Source organism: Maniola hyperantus, chromosome 19, assembly GCF_902806685.2.
Source record: "Maniola hyperantus chromosome 19, iAphHyp1.2, whole genome shotgun sequence".
Lineage (NCBI taxonomy): Eukaryota > Metazoa > Arthropoda > Insecta > Lepidoptera > Nymphalidae > Maniola > Maniola hyperantus.
In genome coordinates, this window is record NC_048554.1 from 6,996,355 (window position 1) to 7,017,493 (window position 21,139).

Genomic DNA, 21,139 nt, shown 5'->3' on the forward strand with positions numbered 1-21,139 from the left:
ATTAAGTACTTACATAAATTGAACAGGTTATATATATAGGATACATCACTCCAGGTTATATTCTACGTATAAGTTTCTAATTATCTGCTTGAATATCAACTAACAATTTGTACATAAATTAGGAGTTTGCAGGAAAAACACTTGTAGTGTACTTACTTACCTAATTGCGAGTGGTAAGTAAATATTTAAAAAGCGTGCAAAACAAAACATACCTTCAGCTACGAGTTAGTTATACTTAGAAAACAAGTAAGTATTGTATAAATTCTGACTGTCGACATTGAATGTGGTATTGTTCACCTCATCGTATTGACTGTCGGTTTTTTAGTATAACATGTGGTTGAGTTTGTGTTTTTTTAAAATATATTGTGCTCGATCTTGTAGTAGGCCTATACTTAGTACCTATGCGAAATTCTTGAAGAAAGAATTTCAATCATCAGCATACTTAATATTATTATACTTAAAAGTGTCTAAAGCCTTTCTCGTCCGAGGTCTATCAGGCTAAAAATCGTTACACAGGTAGTCGATCCTGGTGAGTCTATGCCCTACTTATTTACTAATTTTTGAAGTATCTATGGATATTACCTTCCTTATAAAAATATTTATCAAAATTTTATTTCACCACTTTGTCGGCGTGATCAATATTTATACCCATGCCAAATCACAGATTTCTAGCACTAATAGTCTCTGAGATTAACCGAGGACGGACGGACGGACAGACAGACGGACGGACATGGCGAAACTATAAGGGTTCCTTGTTTACTACGGAACCCTAAAAATTGAATCGTAAAAAAACATTTCGAGTTTGCTACACTGCGCTGCCTCCCGGACTACTGTGCTACGATGAGCTACGCCTTACGACAAACGCGGACATAAGAAGAACATTTTCGTTCAATCCGTCTGTCTGTGGGGCACAGCCATTTTTAAAATGAACTTGTAAGAGCTGTAAAGCATACCCATAGCAATTTGGGTATCAGAAAACATTAAATTAAAGCGGTTAGTATTTAGAGAGAGAGAGGGCCAGCGCGTGCCAGACCTTCGATAATTTATAAAAGGTTAGTCCATAATACCGATCCTCAGAAGTCGTAATACAAATCAAATTGAAATTGATCCCCGAGTTTCCACAGCCCGCCTGGATACCTATGTCAGTGCGCGAAGCGATTGAAATTCGCCAACACCGGAATTTCAATCTTGAGGTTTGCTACCAAGCATGTGAAATGTAGTGGTAGCATTATGCAAACTAGAAGGCCAGCGTCATACGACATCTGAAGTAATTACTTAAGTATCTATAATTCTATATGGATTTACCAACAGATTAATACAAGCGGAGAAGATGATTATAGTGGTTGCTGTTTCACTGATTTTGTGCTGCTATTGGGCATACTGGGCTGCAAGTTGGCGAAAGCTGGACAGGCTCACGGCGAAACTGCCCGTCCCTCCCGCCTTGCCAATCATCGGACACGCTACGTTGTTCGTAGGCAACACTGAAAGTACGTATACATGCACTAAAATGGACTCGTACAAGTACGCTGGAAAGGTGGGGTAGGTGGGGTGGGGTGGGGATCGAATTGGCACAGAAATAACTGTCATTTTGTATGGGAATACAAAATGACAGTTATTTCTGTGCCAATTCGAAGCGCCTCACCGAGCGTACCGGGAATTAAAATTGACACTTCTGTGTCAAATGTTGATAGAATAAATATCCCGTCTGCAAAAAACAGACTGGCAATAGCAGGTCCAGCGTATTAGTAGGTATATAGAGATCAGTGATTGCACTGCAATAACTTTAACCCTGTATTTTCAGTGAACATATTTGATTAGGTACCTATATGTATACAGTACGTACCTCTAATAATGAGTATTACATGTTTGCTTAAGTATAGATACCTACTTAATAGATAGATGCATGTATAGAGCCTATATGGGAAAATAAATATTTTGTCAGTGTAACGCTTCTAGTCCATAATTGACTCATGTAGAGGTCGACTGATGTGTGTTCAGTAAACATGTACCTACTAGGTACCTACTTAGATACTAAGTCTATTTTTAAGTTGATGTTAATATTTGTACGAAATTCTTCATGGAATCTTGAACTACCTTATGAAGGTAGTTGTATATTCTATATAACTACAGGTCATAACCAGAACGCTAGCAAAAACTTAGCGTTATTGTTATACCTACTACCTAAACACAATCCAATACCACAATAGAAGTACATAGGTACTTAGTTAGGTAGATCACCAGACATACCTACAGCTATAATAGATATACCTATGTATATTATTATATATATACGTACAAGGACGTTCAGTGTTATAAGTCCAGCAAATTGCTTATACGCGTGGCCGCCATTTTAGTGACGTCAGCACTAGACTGAAGTTTCGAGCCGATGCGATGGTATTTTTTTTATTTCGGCTGACGTCAAAATGACGTCATTTCGATTTTAATGAAACATGCTTCCAGCGCAATAGCAATTTGCGGGACTTATAGTAGGTACCTACCTAGTCTACCATTGAATTAAATTATTGCTATTTACTAACACTAAACACATAACTCTTCATTGCCATAGAATTGCTCAGAAAATAATTACATTTTCCACACATTTACAGAAATTCTTAAAAATCTAGAAGACATCGCTGAACTGGCTTTCAAGCACCAAGGAGTAGTCAAGCTTTGGTTGGGACCTAAATTATACATTGGTAGGTATGTATGTAATATTAATTTGACTGTAAAACTGTAATTTAATTCTGAAATGAAAAGAAGCTGTGATAGCTTAGTAGCCTCCTACGTAAGGGGTGTGGTATTCTAATTTCTATCTCTTATCCCGGCCACGCATCTTTTTGGAGCTGCGTATCATCTACAATTAATATGTTACGGTCTTTATGAATAACTAGCTGATCCCCGCGGCTTCGCCCGCGTAGATTTAGGTTTTTAAAGATCCCGTATAGCCTATGTCACTCAGGAATAATGTAGCTTTCTACTGGTGAAAGAATTTTTAAAATCGGTTCAGTAGTTCTAAAGATTACCCCCTACAAACAAACTTAACGACATTACCTCTTTATATAATAATTTTAAAGATCCCGTATTGTAATATGTACGAATTGACAGTTTAAACGTAGCATGTTCATATTAGCTGTAACATAAAAATGCAACTCCTCAATATATCGAATTAGGTTGCCTGCACATCGGATTGAAAGAGAGGTGATGCAAAATTATGTAGGTTAGGTAGTTAAGCAATAAGATTTAAACAATAGTATGTAAGATTTCTTTATTAGTATTGTTAGTCCATAAGGGGGAGTAGATCATAAGCCGGCTCTCAATAAACATCTTTCACCGTTGCCGCATTTAATTATTACCATACGGCCACAACATATCTCATGGCGACCCTTGCCAGTCGGTGCATGCCTAATCTAAGTGCGTGCACCGGCTGGGCACCGATCAAGAAGAAGACTACACAATTTTCAAAAGAATATTCAAGACTCAGCTAGAACAAAAAAAAGAAACTAATTCCACGTCCTGTATTAAAAATCAAGAAAAACTAACATCAAGAAACACTAACATCAAGAAATAAGCCCAAAAATGAATCGCTTATGAACAGAAGACATCTCAAGCTTCATTGATCGGCCCAGCATCATCGTGCCTCCAGGGTTATCCCGGCCACAACTAGGAGGTGTCCAGGGTATTCCCGGCCCAGTTCGAGGAGTCCAGGGTTTTCCCGGCCCACCAAGAAGAAAGAAGAGGCGCAGACTCCAGACCTCCGGACCTGATGAGCGAAATCACCCCTGACGACGACGGCGATTACACGGCGGTCACGAAATTGATTAATAAAATGTGTCGCTAACAGTTAAAGTAAGTGCAATTTATCTCTCGTAATGGGCAAATAGGTAGAATGTGTAGGTATTGTAATTTTTTTTTGGGTAGATAATTTAATTTTGTACGTATAGGATAGGAGAATATTGGTAATTTTTTTAAATAATAAATAATACTTGCTCCACTATCTACTCATAAGTTCCCTTCGTGCTTCATTTGTAAGATTTTATATAGTGTGTAGGATAGTTTAAAATAATAATAGATAATTAATAAATGAATAAGTAGGTACTTACTTCTTTCGTAAATATTCGGTGTTAAAATCGAAATATAATAATTCGGAGAATTATAACGGTGTCATCGCGTGGTCAACGACACACGCGTACCCGAACATCTTGTATTGTTATATGAGACAATGGTTTTGCTCGAGATGCAATTTGCAAATACAAGGAAATGAATATGAAATAAGGAGAATTTTTTTCCCCTACAGACGTTTTTCGTCTAGTTTCGCGCTAGTTTTGACGATATAAGACTATACCCGGCTTTGACAAATTAGGACTCTGCAAACCAAAGGCTTGATCACCCTTCGGCTGTAGAAGTGCTATAGGTATAAAATATACAATATTTATTTTGGGATTGAGACATACTGACGTAGGAAGTTGATTGTTATTTATTTGTTCGAACGCGATATTTAGCGCATATTTAGTACCTCCTCATTCAACTATATATTTGTCTAGACTCTTGATCATTATCTACCGCGCTGGTGTTAGTGAAAGACCTAGAATTTTTATGAAAAGTTGAATGTTATTGAAATACTTATTGAAAGAAATAAGTTTGATGAAGATTATAAGTGTTATGAAAAATGCTCGCAAGCATGTTATGTTAAATATTGATTAGGAGAGTACGCGCCGCGTTTGTTGATTTATTTATTTATTTATTTGTATTATGTGAAGAAGTAACTTGAAAGGAAGATGAAGACTAGGAGAGGTTTATTTTGAGTTGACTGTCCAGGAAATATGAATACCTGAGATGTTTACTTCATAATAGGTATTATTATGGGTTATAGAATAGAAACCTTATATTTACCGTCTTACGACGATGCTATACGACAGCTGCATACTTATGATGACGACGATTTGATAGGTCAAAGAATCTTTTGAAGTTGATTTGTGAAATCGATACCTCAGCTTATACATATCTAATACCTATGATGCTATTTTGAGATTATTTTATTACCTATGATGAGATTTTTCGAAACTTTTGTAAAAGTTAAATCCTTGACTGCACTTAATAGATTACGATTTTTCTAGTTATAAGTAAGGTTGAAAGTATGCCCATACGAAGTAAGAGATAAGATAAATTGCACTTTAAGCACAGGAAGTAACTAAAAAAAATGTTTCCTTACATAATTTAATTTTATTTAGCATTAGATTTTATTTTTGTGATTGTCATCATCTTTTCTTCTGATTCGATGTAGCGTCTAACATTTTTTTTTCTTCTAAGGGGAGGGGTAACTGCATACATTTTCAGGGGAGTTGTAATATGTACGAATTGACAGTTTAAACGTAGCATGTTCATATTAGCTGTAACATAAAAATGCAACTCCTCAATATATCGAATTAGGTTGCCTGCACATCGGATTGAAAGAGAGGTGATGCAAAATTATGTAGGTTAGGTAGTTAAGCAATAAGATTTAAACAATAGTATGTAAGATTTCTTTATTAGTATTGTTAGTCCATAAGGGGGAGTAGATCATAAGCCGGCTCTCAATAAACATCTTTCACCGTTGCCGCATTTAATTATTACCATACGGCCACAACATATCTCAGTATAGCCTATGTCACTCAGGAATAATGTAGCTTTCTACTGGTGAAAGAATTTTTAAAATCGGTTCAGTAGTTCTAAAGATTACCCCCTACAAACAAACTTAACGACATTACCTCTTTATATAATATAGCTGATCCCCGCGGCTTCGCCCGCGTAGATTTAGGTTTTTAAAGATCCCGTATAGCCTATGTCACTCAGGAATAATGTAGCTTTCTACTGGTGAAAGAATTTTTAAAATCGGTTCCGTAGTTCTAAAGATTACCCCCTACAAGCAAACTTAACGACATTACCTCTTTATATAATACAACGGGCCGTGCAGCAGAAATCGTAATATTTTAATTTCGCCATAACTTCAATACCAAACGTCCAATTTTAATCATTCAAAGACCAAATATTATCTCCATAAACTGTTCTTAGTGATGAAATCATTTATTTTGATAAGGATTAATAGCATGAGTAAAATAAACGCGTTTAAATGTAGTCCAAAAAAAATTCAAGATTTTTAAATAAAAAAATGGTTGCTGTGCCTCACTCGACATAGATGGGTATAGTGTGTCGCGGACTTTTTTGTAGATATTTATAAGATCTACAATTAATTAGAACATTTTATGGTTCTATCTTTTATAGTTTAGGCAGCGTACGCAAAATAAGTAACTTTTCTGGTTGATTTTTTACACCTTGTGTCCGAAAAACCCAAATATCTTACGGAACCCTATTTTTTTCCAAAATAAAATATAGCCTATGTTACTCGTGGATAATGTAGCTTTCGAATGGTGAAAGAATTTTTAAAATCGGTCCAGTAGTTTTTGAGCCTATTCAGTACAAACAAACAAACAAACAAACAAACAAACAAACAAACAAACAAACAAAGTTTTCCTCTTTATAATATTAGTGTAGACAACGGGCCGTGCAGCAGAAATCGTAAAATTTTAATTTCGCCATAACTTCAATACCAAACGTCCAATTTTAATCATTCAAAGACCAAATATTATCTCCATAAACTGTTCTTAGTGATGAAATCATTTATTTTGATAAGGATTAATAGCATGAGTAAAATAAACGCGTTTAAATGTAGTCCAAAAAAAATTCAAGATTTTTAAATAAAAAAATGGTTGCTGTGCCTCACTCGACATAGATGGGTATAGTGTGTCGCGGACTTTTTTGTAGATATTTATAAGATCTACAATTAATTAGAACATTTTATGGTTCTATCTTTTATAGTTTAGGCAGCGTACGCAAAATAAGTAACTTTTCTGGTTGATTTTTTACACCTTGTGTCCGAAAAACCCAAATATCTTACGGAACCCTATTTTTTTCCAAAATAAAATATAGCCTATGTTACTCGTGGATAATGTAGCTTTCGAATGGTGAAAGAATTTTTAAAATCGGTCCAGTAGTTTTTGAGCCTATTCAGTACAAACAAACAAACAAACAAACAAACAAAGTTTTCCTCTTTATAATATTAGTGTAGATGACCGGTCTGGATACATAGCGCATGTAACAAGTGGGCAATGTAAGTAAAACTGCATGACTAATCACTTTTCCCGGTCAGTATGAATAATGACTATCCTATCTTGGGCAAAATAATAAAACTGCTGGACGAAGCAAGTTCTCTTCTCCCACACAGACGACTAACCACGTGGCCCCTCACTCCTCCGACATCAATGCGACTAACTTACCTAGCAGTAGCTCTCGACTGTGCAAACAATTATAATCTATAAGTACGCGACAGTACGAGATGGCAATCGGTGACGGAACGCCCCGCACAACCTCACAGCCCCCACATTAGTGAGCGAGCGCAGGTGTGTGGGGCGTCCCCCCGCCTCAAACCCCGATTACCATCTCAACCTGTCGTGTACCTACTATGCATTGTGCTCGCATATTAGTTTGTCTAGAAACTAGTAAAAAGTGTAAAATCGTATCTATTCAACCGGAAAAACCAATGATGATTTTTCATATATTTTCTCTATTAGAAAAGATTCTTGTGATTTATTTACTACCTTAATCAGTATAAAATAAGTACTTATATCCTATAGGTTTCCTTAATTTTTCAGCCATTGGTAATGCGGAGGATGCACAAGTAGTGCTAGAGAACTGTCTAGATAAGGATTCGGTATACCGATTTCTGCGACCTTGGTTGGGCCAAGGTCTTTTCATTGCTCCTCGTAAGTATACATATTAATACCAACCTACTTACCTTTTTTAATTTAAATACCTACTATAAGTATCACTCACGCTTGACCACAATCACACCTGATAGAAAGTGATGGTATGGCCTAAGTTGAGAGTTTGCCTAGATGGCTAGGTATTCACTCTTGTTTCAGAGATACCCGGATTGTTATTGGTAGAACCTTTACATAATATTCAGTTTTGATTTCTTCGTTTAAATACCTAAATGTTTCTTCTAGTTGGATTATGGAGATCTCATAGAAGAGTCCTGCTGCCGGTGTTTCACAACAAAGTGGTAGAAGAATATTTAAAAATCATATCTAATCAAGCTGATGTGCTCCTTGACAGACTTTCCGAGCAGTCAGGAAAAACAGAATTTGACGTTCTACGCTACATAACCGCTTGCACTTTGGATATCGTTTTCGGTAAATCCCTGTTTTATTCTATTGCCAGAGTACAAAAGGATTATCATCTTATCTTACAACTAAAATTGTAAGGTCCTATTCCAAAAAGTACAGCTTAGACTGTAAAAACACCCTTTTAAACCCTAGCGCAAATTATTATTGCTCTCAATAAATTACAACATGAAAGGGAAGGATGGAATACTTACTTCTAAAATCTGATTATGGTTAAAGCGTCAAAAAAGATTTAGTTAAGTAGGTATATTGGACGAAAAAATGTTTGTCACGGCGTGAGTTCTCAGGATCTATGTATGCGATGATCGTACATGACTCTAAGAAGTTAAAACTTAAAATGCATATTCTTAGAGACAGCAATGGGAGAAAGGATGGACCTCCAGCACTCCCCCGACACCCCCTACCTGCGAGCTCGGCACACTGTCATGACGATACTCAACAAGCGCCTCTTCAAGGTGTGGCTGCAGCCCGACTGCCTCTTTAACCTGACACCCTACGCTAAACAGCAAAAGGAGAACATTGAACTTACCCACAAATTTACTGACGAGGTAATAAATTCTTCAACCTTTGGCTGAATAATTATATGACACTAGCTTATTCCCGCAACTTCATTCGCGTGTATAACACAAATTTCAAACCCCTATTTTACCCCCTTTACCATCGAGCACGGGTCTCCTCTCAGGATGAGAAGGGGTTGGCCATATTCTACCACGCTGGCTCAATACAGATTAGCAGACTTCACACACCTTTAAGAACATTATGGAGAACTACCAGGCATGCAGGTTTCCTCACGATGTTTTCCTTCATCTACACCGAACTCCCCAAATATGACTAGGCTGCAGAGACTATCATCTATCCTCGATACTAGGCTATCACCGCTTTTTAGAACGGATTAGGATTATGGGGAGTAACTTACTAAACTATTCTGCAGCCATTCTCTTTCCGGGTTAAGTCTGCGACAGATTGAGATGGCAATCGGTGGCTGTGCGGGTGTGCGGGGCGTTCACGTAATATAGGTACGGACTACGTACTGTTTAGACTGTACCATTATGTAAGATCGCAGTCAAGCAATATGTACATGTTTTCTCAAATCAAGTAAGATGGGTACCATGAAAGGGCTATTTTTTTCAGGTAGTTCGGAAAAGACGTTTACACTACGAGACAAGTAAAAACAAAACTACGGATCGGCAGTCGGGTACGTAACGTATTAGCTTAGTAGGTATGTCGTGTATGTATAAGTACTATAAATTAATGTTTTCCATCGTTCATCCGATTGAGTTGAAACTTTGTACAATTATTTTTGGGACTTGCAGGAAGTTTTCTGACAACAAGTGTTTCATCATATTTCTATTTCACATATTGGGCTACAAAAATAACAGTTTGCATTTAATTTTACTGCAGTTGAGATGACTGCAACGAAACTGCAGTTGATCGACAGCGCGTGCAGTCCTAGTAAATAAGTGCAGTCCAAACCTAAAATACGTAACTTAATAATTTAGTGATCTCACTTCTGAACTCATTTAACAAGCAGCAAGCAGGCCGAGTCCTCAATCCTCTCCATAAGGATAGTTTTTCCTTCTCGTAATAACTTAAACTTACTTATTATTTACTTAGTAACGACTGACTTACCAGTTAGAATATTGTTTTGTTATAGGTACTTACGTAGGGTTAAAAAGTTTTATTTTATTGATTTGCAATTATTGTCATTTAAATGTACCTATTCATTTTTCAACCTGCATAGGTAGTGAATTATGATTTATGACTATTCTTACTTTGTATTTTTCTATGGATATTTATTACCCACTAAACATTTATTAAGTGCTAAACTAATATTATACTTATTTGTTTATACCATCAGTGGCCATGAGGAACAATGGGCACTTCATAAATGCGTAAATTATTATTATCATTGTTCGCTTGTACCTATATTGGATTTCTGAACAAGTAGGTATATGTACTTACAGCTTTTTTAGTTTAAGATATCACCTACAAATATTTCTGTAGAGCAGTCGTTCGGATAGTTAGAAAATTACCTAGAAGAGCCAATGAGCCAACCCTATAACTATAGCGTTGCAAGGTACTGAACTCCTAAGCCGTGTGGGTTTGGCAAGTGTTGCTGGCGAATTGATATTTTAAAAGCTTAAAATAAAAAATATTAAAAAACCGACTTCCAAAACCACTACCCTACTTTGTAGTGGTTTTGGAAGTCGGTTTTTTTAGGGTTCCGTACCTCAAAAGGAAAAACGGAACCCTTATAGGATCACTTTGTTGTCTGTCTGGCTGTCTGTCTGTCAAGAAACCTACTTCCCGTTGACCTAGAATCATGAAATTTGGCAGGTACCAGGTCTTATTTAATCTAAGTTTAGGGGAAAAATCTGAAAACCGTGTATTTGTCGTTACATCACACAAAAAAAATTAAATTGTGGTCATGAACTAATAATTCGTATTTTCAATTTTCGAAGTAAGATAGCTTTATCAAGTGGGGTACCATATGAAAGGGCTTCACCTGTGCATTCAAAAACCGATTTTAATAATTTTTATGCATCATAATTTTTGGAATAATCGTGTAAAATGTCAAAAAAATACGACTTTGTCAAAAAAACCCGCTTTGCGCGAACCTGACTCGCACTTGGCCGGTTTTTAGGGTTCCGTACCTCAAAAGGAAATAACGGAACCCTTATAGGATCACTTTGTTGTCAGTCTGAACTAATAATTAGTATTTTCAATTTTCGAAGTAAGATACTATATCAAGTGGGATATCATATGAAAGAGCTTCACTTGTGTATTCTAAAACAGATTCTTATTTATTTTTATGTATCATAGTTTTTGAATTATCGTGCAATATGCCGAAAAAATACGACTGTGTACGGAACCCTCGTTGCGCGAGCCTGACTCGCACTTGGCCGGTTTTTTTTAATTAGACATTTGTAAAAGAACCTACCAGTTTCATTCAGTTGGCCTGACCACGGGATAAGAGATCTTCCTCGTGGTATCTTCCTGCCACGTTCCCAAACATGATCATTCCTAATTTTCCCAATAATTTAATTTCCGCGGCGGGCGATGTGTTCAAAATAATTACTAAGGATACGCTGAAGGCATAATATGAATTATGTTAGAATGACGTGTTTTAATCTGTAGGTACTTAGTTGCAGAAGAATCGATGGGTTTGTGCATTTGGCTTTGGTAGTCCACGGAATATACGTGACATTCGCCTCCAGTACTTACCATATTATTCGAACTCGTCAATCTCGCCGGTATATCTGACCCTAATCTGAATTCTGAACAGAACCTATAGAACACAAAACAGATTCTGCAGGTGTAATATTTATCGTAGCCAATGTGTAAAGTATATTTTGTTTATTCAAAAATTCGAATGGAAAAGTAAACATAAACAATTTTAAGGAAACTACTTATTACGAAATATGTATTTAGGCAGGTAGGTAGGTACGACAGAGTCGACAGTGTACTTATCAAGAATTGAAATGCAAACATCACATCATGTTGGTATGGGATCGTAAATATAACGTCATCGCACATAAAGCACACACTTAGTTTACGCAAATCATATTTTGTAAATGTAGCGAAAAACAAATGAATACTTAATTACTTAATGCCATGAAGATAATTAGATACAAATCCAAGGACATTTATTTTTTTTTTATTTTTATTTTGTTTATTTGAAAGTAATCAACAGCGTAAATACATAATTATTATTTAAATCTAGGTATAACAGAAGGCCAAAAGAGATTACTTAAAATTATAATTAAAACTATTTTAACAGAATAGATTTAGAATAAATGTATGTAGGTATATACTATAATAAAATTACAACAGTGTGTGTATGCTTGTGTGTGTGTGTGTGTATGCGTGTGTGCTTGTGTGTGTAAGTGGGAGTGTGTGATTGCATGCATATTTAGATGTTAGCTACTTTTTTTTTTACGATGATAGTTTCTAATTCCTTTTTAAATTTATTATGACAACTCCTACAACGTTAGTTGGAATAAAGTTAAGTAGGTACTTATCTTATTTATTTTTTAAGTAGTCGTCCGGTCTCTTATCTAATTAGGTAAGCACGGAGCACATGACGAAATTGCTAAGCATCTAAGTACCCATGGGCCATGTTCCATGCCGAGCTGGTATACTGCTGTACATAGATCTTTCAGGAGATCACGTAGGAAAAATCTATGCAAGCTAAAAAATTTGTTGTGATTTTACATCTCTTTACAATTTTGGCAGATTAATGTAACTCCCGTGGCACTTTTTAAGTCAGGGCCTGGAACTCATGTTTACAGTTTAGTTAACGTTTATATCAATTCTACTTTGAATTTAGATGGAAAAATAGAAGCCGTGCTAGACATGTTATTCGGTCGAGAGATCGATTTTACAGACGAGCAACTACGAGAACACATCGATTCTATCACGATTGCCGGGAATGACACCACAGCACTTGTCGTCGCCTATACCTTAGTCCTATTGGGTATACATCAGGATGCGCAGGAGAGAGCCTTCCAAGAGTAAGCCATGCAATTTTTATTACAGTTAATAAGGTACCTACCACTACCTTTTATACCGTACATTTAAAGCTAACATAACAATATTTTTCGACCTTAGTGACGTGCACATTTTTTTGGATAATAGGCACTCAAATTCATAGCAATTAAAAATTTAGAAGATAATATTAAATGAATAACTTGAAAGTGTTATAAAAGTCAAAAGTATAGGTTCCCTGGCTACCCCACACTGATAGACAGCATCTAACAGGTTTATAACACTAACTCAAAAGTTAAAATACAGTCATAAATAAGTTTACTCTTGCGCTACACGTCATTCTAACTCCAGCAAGTATGACCAGATAATCTTTCACACGACATCTGTTTAGCAAAGCACTGCAGTTTACAAATCTCACACCTACTTATGTATTCTCATATCTTCCAGCATCCGTGTTTCGTGCCACGTAACCGAAATACCTTCAAGACAAGACTGAATAGGCATCTTCTAGACAAACACGCTCCAACCTAGAACACAATATCATTGCTTGCATCTCGCAATAAAAACCAAGTATGAGTCGGACTCGCACAGAAAGGGTTCCGTACCTAGGTACCATCGTACACGAAATAACACTTTTTTTTATTTACAAGGCGGCAATTTTGAAATTTTTTGTATTTGTTGTTATAGCGGCAATAGAAATATACATTCTCTATTATTCTAAAATTTCAGGTCTCTACCTAGTGACCTACAGGTCAGGTTATGGTTCACGAGATTACAGCACGCTGGCAGACAGACGGACGGACAGCAGAGTCTTAGTAATAGGGTCCCGTTAGTACTCTTCGGGTACGGAGCCCAGAAATCCACATTGCTTAGATAATTACCCATAGCTACCTTATCAACTCATCTAAATCAATATTTTAACTTCTATGCATCTTCCATCCAGACAGCGATCTATCTTTGATAATTCAAAACGGGGTGCGACAAAGGAAGATCTGCTGAGTATGCACTATTTGGAAAGGGTTATAAAAGAGAGCATGAGGCTTTACACTGTCGTACCCATTATTGCCCGCAACGTTGACAAGGAAATTTATTTACGTAAGTACCCAACTATATTCATGATTTACAAGGATCCTTTTCACTACAATCTATCAAAGGCAGAACGGAGCTGAATCTGTGAATTGTGGGCTCTCTAACGGTTTTAGTTCCACGAAATTAACTTTTTCAACAACTCGTCTCGGTTTCAAAACATCTACCACGATTTGAACCACGTGATTTTATTTTTATCTAAATTATTGTATGTACCTACGCAATAAAATCTACCTTCTTTAGCTCACAGCAAGGTGACAATACCAGCGGGCGTAGGAGCTGTAGTAGGCGCGTTTGCCGTGCATCGCTCAGTCGACGAGTGGGGCTTAAACGCTAACGAGTTCGACCCCCAAACAGGTTTCTTCCAGAACGATCAGCTGACCGACACCCTGCTGCTTTTATCCCCTTCAGTTTTGGATCCAGGAATTGCATAGGTAATCTATTGCGCATTTTAAGCATTTTTTTATTCACATGTAAGTAGCCCTTGCTTGACTGCGATCTTTCACCCTGGTAAGTACCTAATGATGCAGTCTAAAAAGGAAGCGAGTTAGTTTCGAAGGGCTATAGCAGTTTGTTTCGTACTGGAACGCTAAATTGCTTGGTGGGCTCGACTTTACCTGTAGAGTGGTAGGAGGAAAAAGTAGAAGTAGTACTAATTTAGATAGGTAGGTACCTAATTTATTATATTTTTCAGGAAGAAACTTCGGTATGATTATAATAAAAAGTATAATCTCAAGTATTATTAGAGCGTACAAGATAGAAGCGAATGAAGTTGGACCCCTCAAAGTAGAAGTTCTCCTGTTCCCCATCAGAGGACATCAAATTAAAATTACGAAACGTTAATTTTAAATCTTTATTTAATTTTAAACTGTTAACATATTTTTAATAAAATTATTATTGACATAAAATTAATATAGGTACGTACTTAGGTATAATGCATAAAAATGACACTTTATGTGTAAAATTTCATGTCAAAAGTACGATTTTAGTCGTTATTTTAAAGGTGACCCGTATTTTTGACATTACCGTTGACCCATAGAGTTAAAATGGTGCGTGAAAAGTCATTATGCACGGACTAGGTATACCTAATATTTTGTATTCCCGCAAACAAGGATCTTTTACATCGATCATCGGTTAGCTAGCATTCTCATTATTTTAATTTTAGCCAATAGTGGAAGTAACTTCAACAGTAAATCTGGTGTGAATAAAAATATCACTTTTATTAAGTTCTGTTATTCGGCCAAAGATTACTGTATCGGTTTGTGCTTAAATTCCAAGTTCCTAAACAGTGCTCGTAAGTATATCCAAGTCTGACTTTATGACGAAGCTAAAGTGTGCAAATGCCTTTCCGGTATCCGTGTTTCCTGCCACGTATAACCTAACATATTCTAGCAAGCGTGTTCCCACCTAGACCTCATTATTGCTTCTTGTTAAGCACTAGCGACCCGACCGGGCTCCGCACGGGTTTCTATTAATCTAACTAATCTGTTACAATTATTTTCGTCTAATGCCGCGACGTATCACTATTTTATTTTTATTTTAGACAAATATCAATATGTCACTGAGGAACAATGTAGCTTTGTACTGGTGAAAGTATTTTCAAAATCAGTTCAGTAGTTCCAGAGATTACCCCCTACAAACACAAAATTTATTAAAATAAAAAAAGCGTTGGGCATAGTGTAGCATAAAATATGTAACGGTAGGTAGGTACATGTTCAAAAATCTACTTATTAGTAAACAAACAAAAGCCTAAAACCTAGACTTAGTTGTTAAGTCAACTTGAGGTGTGGTCATCAATGAGGGTGCTGGGGCTGTCTGGTACTCTAAGGACATGAACTCATCGTGGTCGATAACATCTCGAGAGTCGTCGACTCCGCACGTAAGGAACTTGTTGTAGAGACTGATGTCCAGGAACCCAACGCCGCAAGGGCGGTCTATGAGCCGTGACGTCATCATACCTTGAATGAAACCGGAACACACCAGTACAGTGCCTAAGTCATCCTAGAAACACATACAGGGTGAAATTAGAAAGCCTGCAAAAACTCCGCATAATTATTATACTACCTAAACATAATCCAATACCAATAACCATTTGCCTTATAGTTACTTACTTGTAGTTTTAGTGATTTAGTATAGCGTAGAAAACTCGTGGTCAATGCCCCGCCTACGACGCGGCATTAAACCCGCGCACCTTACTACGCAACGTTCGTTGAGCTCTAGCGTCCGTCAGGTGTTTTATTTGCAATACACATTGCGAACTTTTAAAAATAAAGATTTTATTATTATTTTTCGCGTTTTTTTTTTGGACATCTTATCAGTACTATCACCTGTCTTCATTTTTGCTAGCGTTCTAATTACATCATGTAAGTATAACCTTATTATGACGCTAACAGGCAGGGTTTACCATAACTTAATCCGCAAAATTCACCACCAATTTAAAGATTTTTAATTTTTTTATGTAATATTATGAAAACCTTAAGTAATAGGTAGGTAAGTACCGTAAGTACCTATCTATATGGCAGTAAACACTGGTGTTTGCTAATAACAATTCAAATAAGAAATACAAAAGATATGTGTATATTATTAAAATACTTACTGGACACAATGCTCCGTGCTTTTCTGACTGTGAATAGTAAATAAAAAGATTATGTTAAAAACAAAATATTTATACCTAAGAGCAAGCAAAGCAAGCGTAAAAACCTTTCTTTATTTTTAAAGAACCGTAACCGAACCGAAAAGCAAGGATTTCTTTGTTGTAGGTAGTACTTCAAATCAAAGTGGCTCTTACTCACTGAACATATTATTTCAGCCTCATTTGGAATATGACTAAAGAATACTTTTCAAGGATGAGAGGCCTATTGTGATACCTACTATACTCAAATAATCTACTTAGAAAGTAGGTACTTTACCTTACAATTGGGCTGTTTGATGCAAAGATATTTATCGTCATTATCCCACATCCTTGGACAATGGTCAGCATGCACTATAGTAGCGTCGACGCGATATAAGTCTATCAGTAAAGGTACTAAATACCCCTGAAAGTATCCAAAAACATATTAACAAAGTTAACTAAGGTTCCAAAACGGGTCAACTAACTATTTAACCGGTAAAAAAACTCTTGGTGTCTCTGGTGTCTTGGTGCAAACCCAAATGAGGGTAATATACTTAGGTACAGCAAAATAAGACTATAAAGATAATTTCAAAAAATTTAAATAAGTACAAAGTAGGTAGTTTCCAAACAGACAGAAGTATTACGTCGGCGAAAACTTCAGTGATATGGGATAGGTCATGGGGTTCCAAATTACCATAGATGGGGTAACGATGGCTATACACGATCAAGTTTACCATCAAGTTTGCAGAGGACATGCATGAAGCGGTGCGCGGTGTCCAATCAACAGATAGCCATACCGTCAAGTTTACTGGACGCCGCTTCAAGTCCGCTGCAAACTTGACGGTAAACTTGATCGTATATGAAAACGAGTGCAAATAACATTCTAGATATTGATGAAGCAGGTCGGATACATTCAAATGGCTGTATGATAAAATTAGCTATTGTTGTTTTCGTATGGTTTGAAACGTGATAGAAATTCCCTTTCATTCAAGCGAGAACTACTTACTCTAAACTTTAATTATAGGAGTTGATTGTCTTTGTGCTAGGAGTCATCATCATCATCATCATCATGATCAACCCATCGCCGGCTCACTTCAGAGCACGGGTCTCCTCTCAGAGTGAGAAGGGTTTTTGGCCATAGTAGGTATACCACGCGGGTCAAGTGCGGATTGGCAGACTTCACACACCTTTGAGAACATTATGGAAAACTCTCAGACATGCAGGTTTCCTCACAATGTTTTCCTTTACCGTTAAAGCAAGGGATATCCATCAATTACTTAAAACGCACATAACTCCGAAAAGTTAGAGGTGCGGGCCTGGGATCGAACTCGCGACCTCTTATTAGGAGGCGGACGTCCTAACCACTAGGCTATCACAGCTTGTATTAGAAGTACAGTGGTACAGCTACAATATTCTAACAGGACGCTGAACGAGTTACGATCTTTCGGATTTCAATCAGCTCTCTAAAACATGGAGTTTGAGAATTTACCTAATTAAGTATAGGTAGACCACAATCTCATGAAAAATACGGAAATGAAATTCCATGTTAGCAACACTGTACTCTGTGAGTATCCTATGTACATAGTACTCTGTGATGAATATTGTGGTGAATTATTAATATTCACCACTCAGTACTATTTAAGTACACATAGGATATTTACAGAGTACAGTGTTGCTAACTTTGGAATTTTATTTTATGAGATTCTGGTCTACCTATAATTCGATACTTACATTTCGTCTACTTCCCCAGCCATAGAACCGACATGAAGTATCGCCAATGCGTTTGTTTAAATCACTGATCACTCCATACCGAACCCTGTTTATTATATATTCAGTGTGTGGCTCTCGTTTGTGAAAGGAATACTGCTGATTCAGCACCAGTAGGGCCAAGTTGTCAGTGGCACAGGCCTGCCATCGTAGCGTGTGATTATAACCTATTTAAATAACATGAACCGGTTAAGACTCGGTCTCGGTCTAAGGTCGCGGTTAAGACTGCGCGACGCGTGCGCGAACTGACATCACTTTGAAAAAGGACCCCAGATGGGTTCGAAACTAGTCGGGCTAACGTCGACTAAACACGTGAATATAGCCGGGTGAGAGATATTATATATACCTAATGGAAATCACTCACGATAGTTTAAACGATAAAACATTAACCCAGTTTAAACTTTAAAGCCTAGGATACTATCGACGCGTAAGGCCACTGCATAGCAGGTAAAATCGTAACCGTAGATACAAACAAGATACGAACCTTATAGCACAGAATCACTACCCAATTATAAATACGAAAGTGTCTTGTTTGTAGGTTTATTGGTTTGTCGTTCAATCACGTCGCAATGGAACGCATCGACGTGATTTTTAGAATGGGTATAGTAACCTGGAAACTGGAGAGTAAAATAGGCTACTTTATCCCGGAAAATCAAAAAGTTCCCAAGGGATTTTTAAAAATCCACGCAGGCAAAATCTGGGCATGAGCTAGTAGAGGTGATTAATAGCTGTCATACCTGTCATACGTTTCTGCTAATACAAGGAACGTGTGAAATACGATTAACCTAGTCCGCGACAGACAGTCGGGGTAGCAGGGGGATGGCAATTTTTTTGTAATAAAACACATTTTGTCGGCTGGAATAGGTCAGGTAAGCTTCGCGTGCGAGCGGATCAACTAGTTACAGTAACAAACTTTTACCAACCTCTGTGTATACACATATGCTGTACAATCCGTCCCGTGCCAGAATTTTGTAGAAATCTATGCGTTCCGGCGAATAATTCAAACTTACTCCTCTCTCCGAATACGCATATCGCTGGGGTAAGGACTACGTGCGCTTCTATTAGTGCTCCCACGCAGAACAGCATTGCGTGAGATAAGTAGTACACCTAACAAAATTAATAGGAAAGTTTTTATTCCGATAGAGGTCAAGGTAAGTACAAGATACAGTAGGTAAAATTAGCGCAGTTTTCTTTAGGGAGCAGTCAGTCAGACAAACGGTTAAAAAGAATGTCTGAAGTCAGAACACGTAAAGGTAACCTCCCAGTGTGCCTGGGTGTTGCTGGTCCCTTTTGGATACATCCGAGGGAAGAGCAGTATTCAGGCCGGTGCACCCCGGTAACATGGCTAATAATCTCTCTACGGGGATATTGTTGGTTATGGCTAATGACCTCAGGGGGAGGTTTTTCCGCGTGTCACTCTGACTAGCAGAGGGCACAGTGGACGAAGCGGAGGATTTTATAAAATAACGAAGGTTTGGCACGCGCTGACTCTTAGTTCATTAGATAATTGAAAGGCAAATAAACCTACTTATAATTTACTTAGTAATTTAATAATTTAATAAACTCACAATAAATTGTCCTTCAGTCTCTTTAGCCGGCACACCTTGAAATCCTGCGGCGTTATTGAAATCTATATCCACTGGAAAAATTTAAATACGCTGTAGATAAGTAGATTGAAATAATTAAGCAGGACTTTATTTTTCTTTTTAATAGATAGGCAAAAAGGCACCAAAAAGTATTAAAAAAACATTTTGCCTAAGGGCCCCGCGCTCCTACGACAACATCCTGTTCTCTGCAGGATAGATTTTTTGAAATCCCGCAAACAGGACACTCGTGTGAACTCTAGTATTGAAACACGTCCAAGATTAAAACGGGATCCTGCAAAAAACCGTTCATGCGAAGAACAGGATGCCTTGGAAACGAGCTGAGTAATAAATAAATAACTAAATCTTTATTTGCAAAAAATGTGTCCTTGCCACGTCCGCGTATTAAGTTACCGCCACTTGCAACTTACGTATATCCACGCTTAACATTATAAATTATCAAAAATCAATCAAATTATTTACACATTGTAGCTATTCCTCCAATTTGTCCAGCCCCCATTTTTTTTCTAAACAAGGAATAAAAGTACACGATAAGTACGTCCGTATTTTTCAATTTTACTAATTTTATTAATAGGTAGATCTTATCTACTTATTCAAAAAAAGTTTGTTTCAGATTGAAACGAATAGTTTAATGGTTATATTCAAACGTCGTAAGCGTAACGTTACGATTTGTAAACAAAAAGTTATTAGAAATGGGATTGGATTTGTGCATTGAGTACCTACATACCTACTTTCTCTTTATAGAGATGTCACATGCACTAGGTTTCATACTATTTACTTTTCGGAGATTTTGTTATGTACTCACTCAATAAAGGAAGTCTGCGAGATAGTCCTATAAAAAATTCTGAGTCCAACACCTTAATCCTGATGCTGCTGGGTTACTGCCCTCTGCCCGTCTAAATTATTGAGATTCAGGAACTGTTCATAATGGATTGATATTGTAGGCTAATTAATACCTAGGATCGCGCACCTGGATCATTCAAGCCAGCCGAACTCACTCATAAATCCTAGCAGACTACCCAGGTCAGCGAGGATTTCGGGGAGTGTCGCTGGGAGCCAATGAAGGCTTCTTGTTGAGTAGATACACCTTTGCACTTGCATGCGAGTAGTTGGTATACGTGTTCCGGTGTTTCTTCACTCTCCATGCATGCTCTGCATAGAGGGCTGTCAGTGAATGGAGAGGTATTTTTAGGGTTCCGAACCTCAAAAGGAAAAAGGAACCCTTATAGGATCACTTTCTTATCTGTCTCTCTGTCGTGTCTGTCAAGAAAACCTATAGGATGCTTCTCGTTGACCGAGAATCATGAAATTTAGTAGGTAGGTAGGTCTGATAGCACACCTAAAGGGAAAAATCCGAAAACATGAAT

At 37.2% G+C, this 21,139-nt stretch overlaps 1 protein-coding gene and 1 pseudogene across 2 annotated transcripts; one reads left to right on the forward strand and one right to left on the reverse strand.

The window, feature by feature from the left end:
* Positions 1-253: 253 nt before the first annotated feature.
* On the forward strand, positions 254-16,077 carry LOC117990981 (cytochrome P450 4V2-like; annotated as a pseudogene).
* LOC117990984 (uncharacterized) lies at positions 15,317-21,094 on the reverse strand. 2 transcript variants are annotated; one of them, XM_069504981.1, is made up of 7 exons: positions 20,743-21,094; positions 19,737-19,807; positions 19,092-19,275; positions 18,133-18,335; positions 16,700-16,825; positions 16,387-16,413; positions 15,317-15,791 (listed from the first exon to the last, which is right to left on the reverse strand). In XM_069504981.1, exons 3-7 carry the CDS (start codon positions 19,252-19,254, stop codon positions 15,540-15,542), a joined length of 771 nt encoding a protein of 256 aa, XP_069361082.1. In that variant the 5' UTR covers positions 19,255-19,275; positions 19,737-19,807; positions 20,743-21,094; the 3' UTR covers positions 15,317-15,539. The 2 variants fall into 2 exon arrangements, with proteins under 2 accessions (XP_069361082.1, XP_034834381.1); XM_034978490.2 differs by lacking the exon at positions 20,743-21,094 and adding an exon at positions 20,235-20,736.
* Positions 21,095-21,139: the final 45 nt, after the last annotated feature.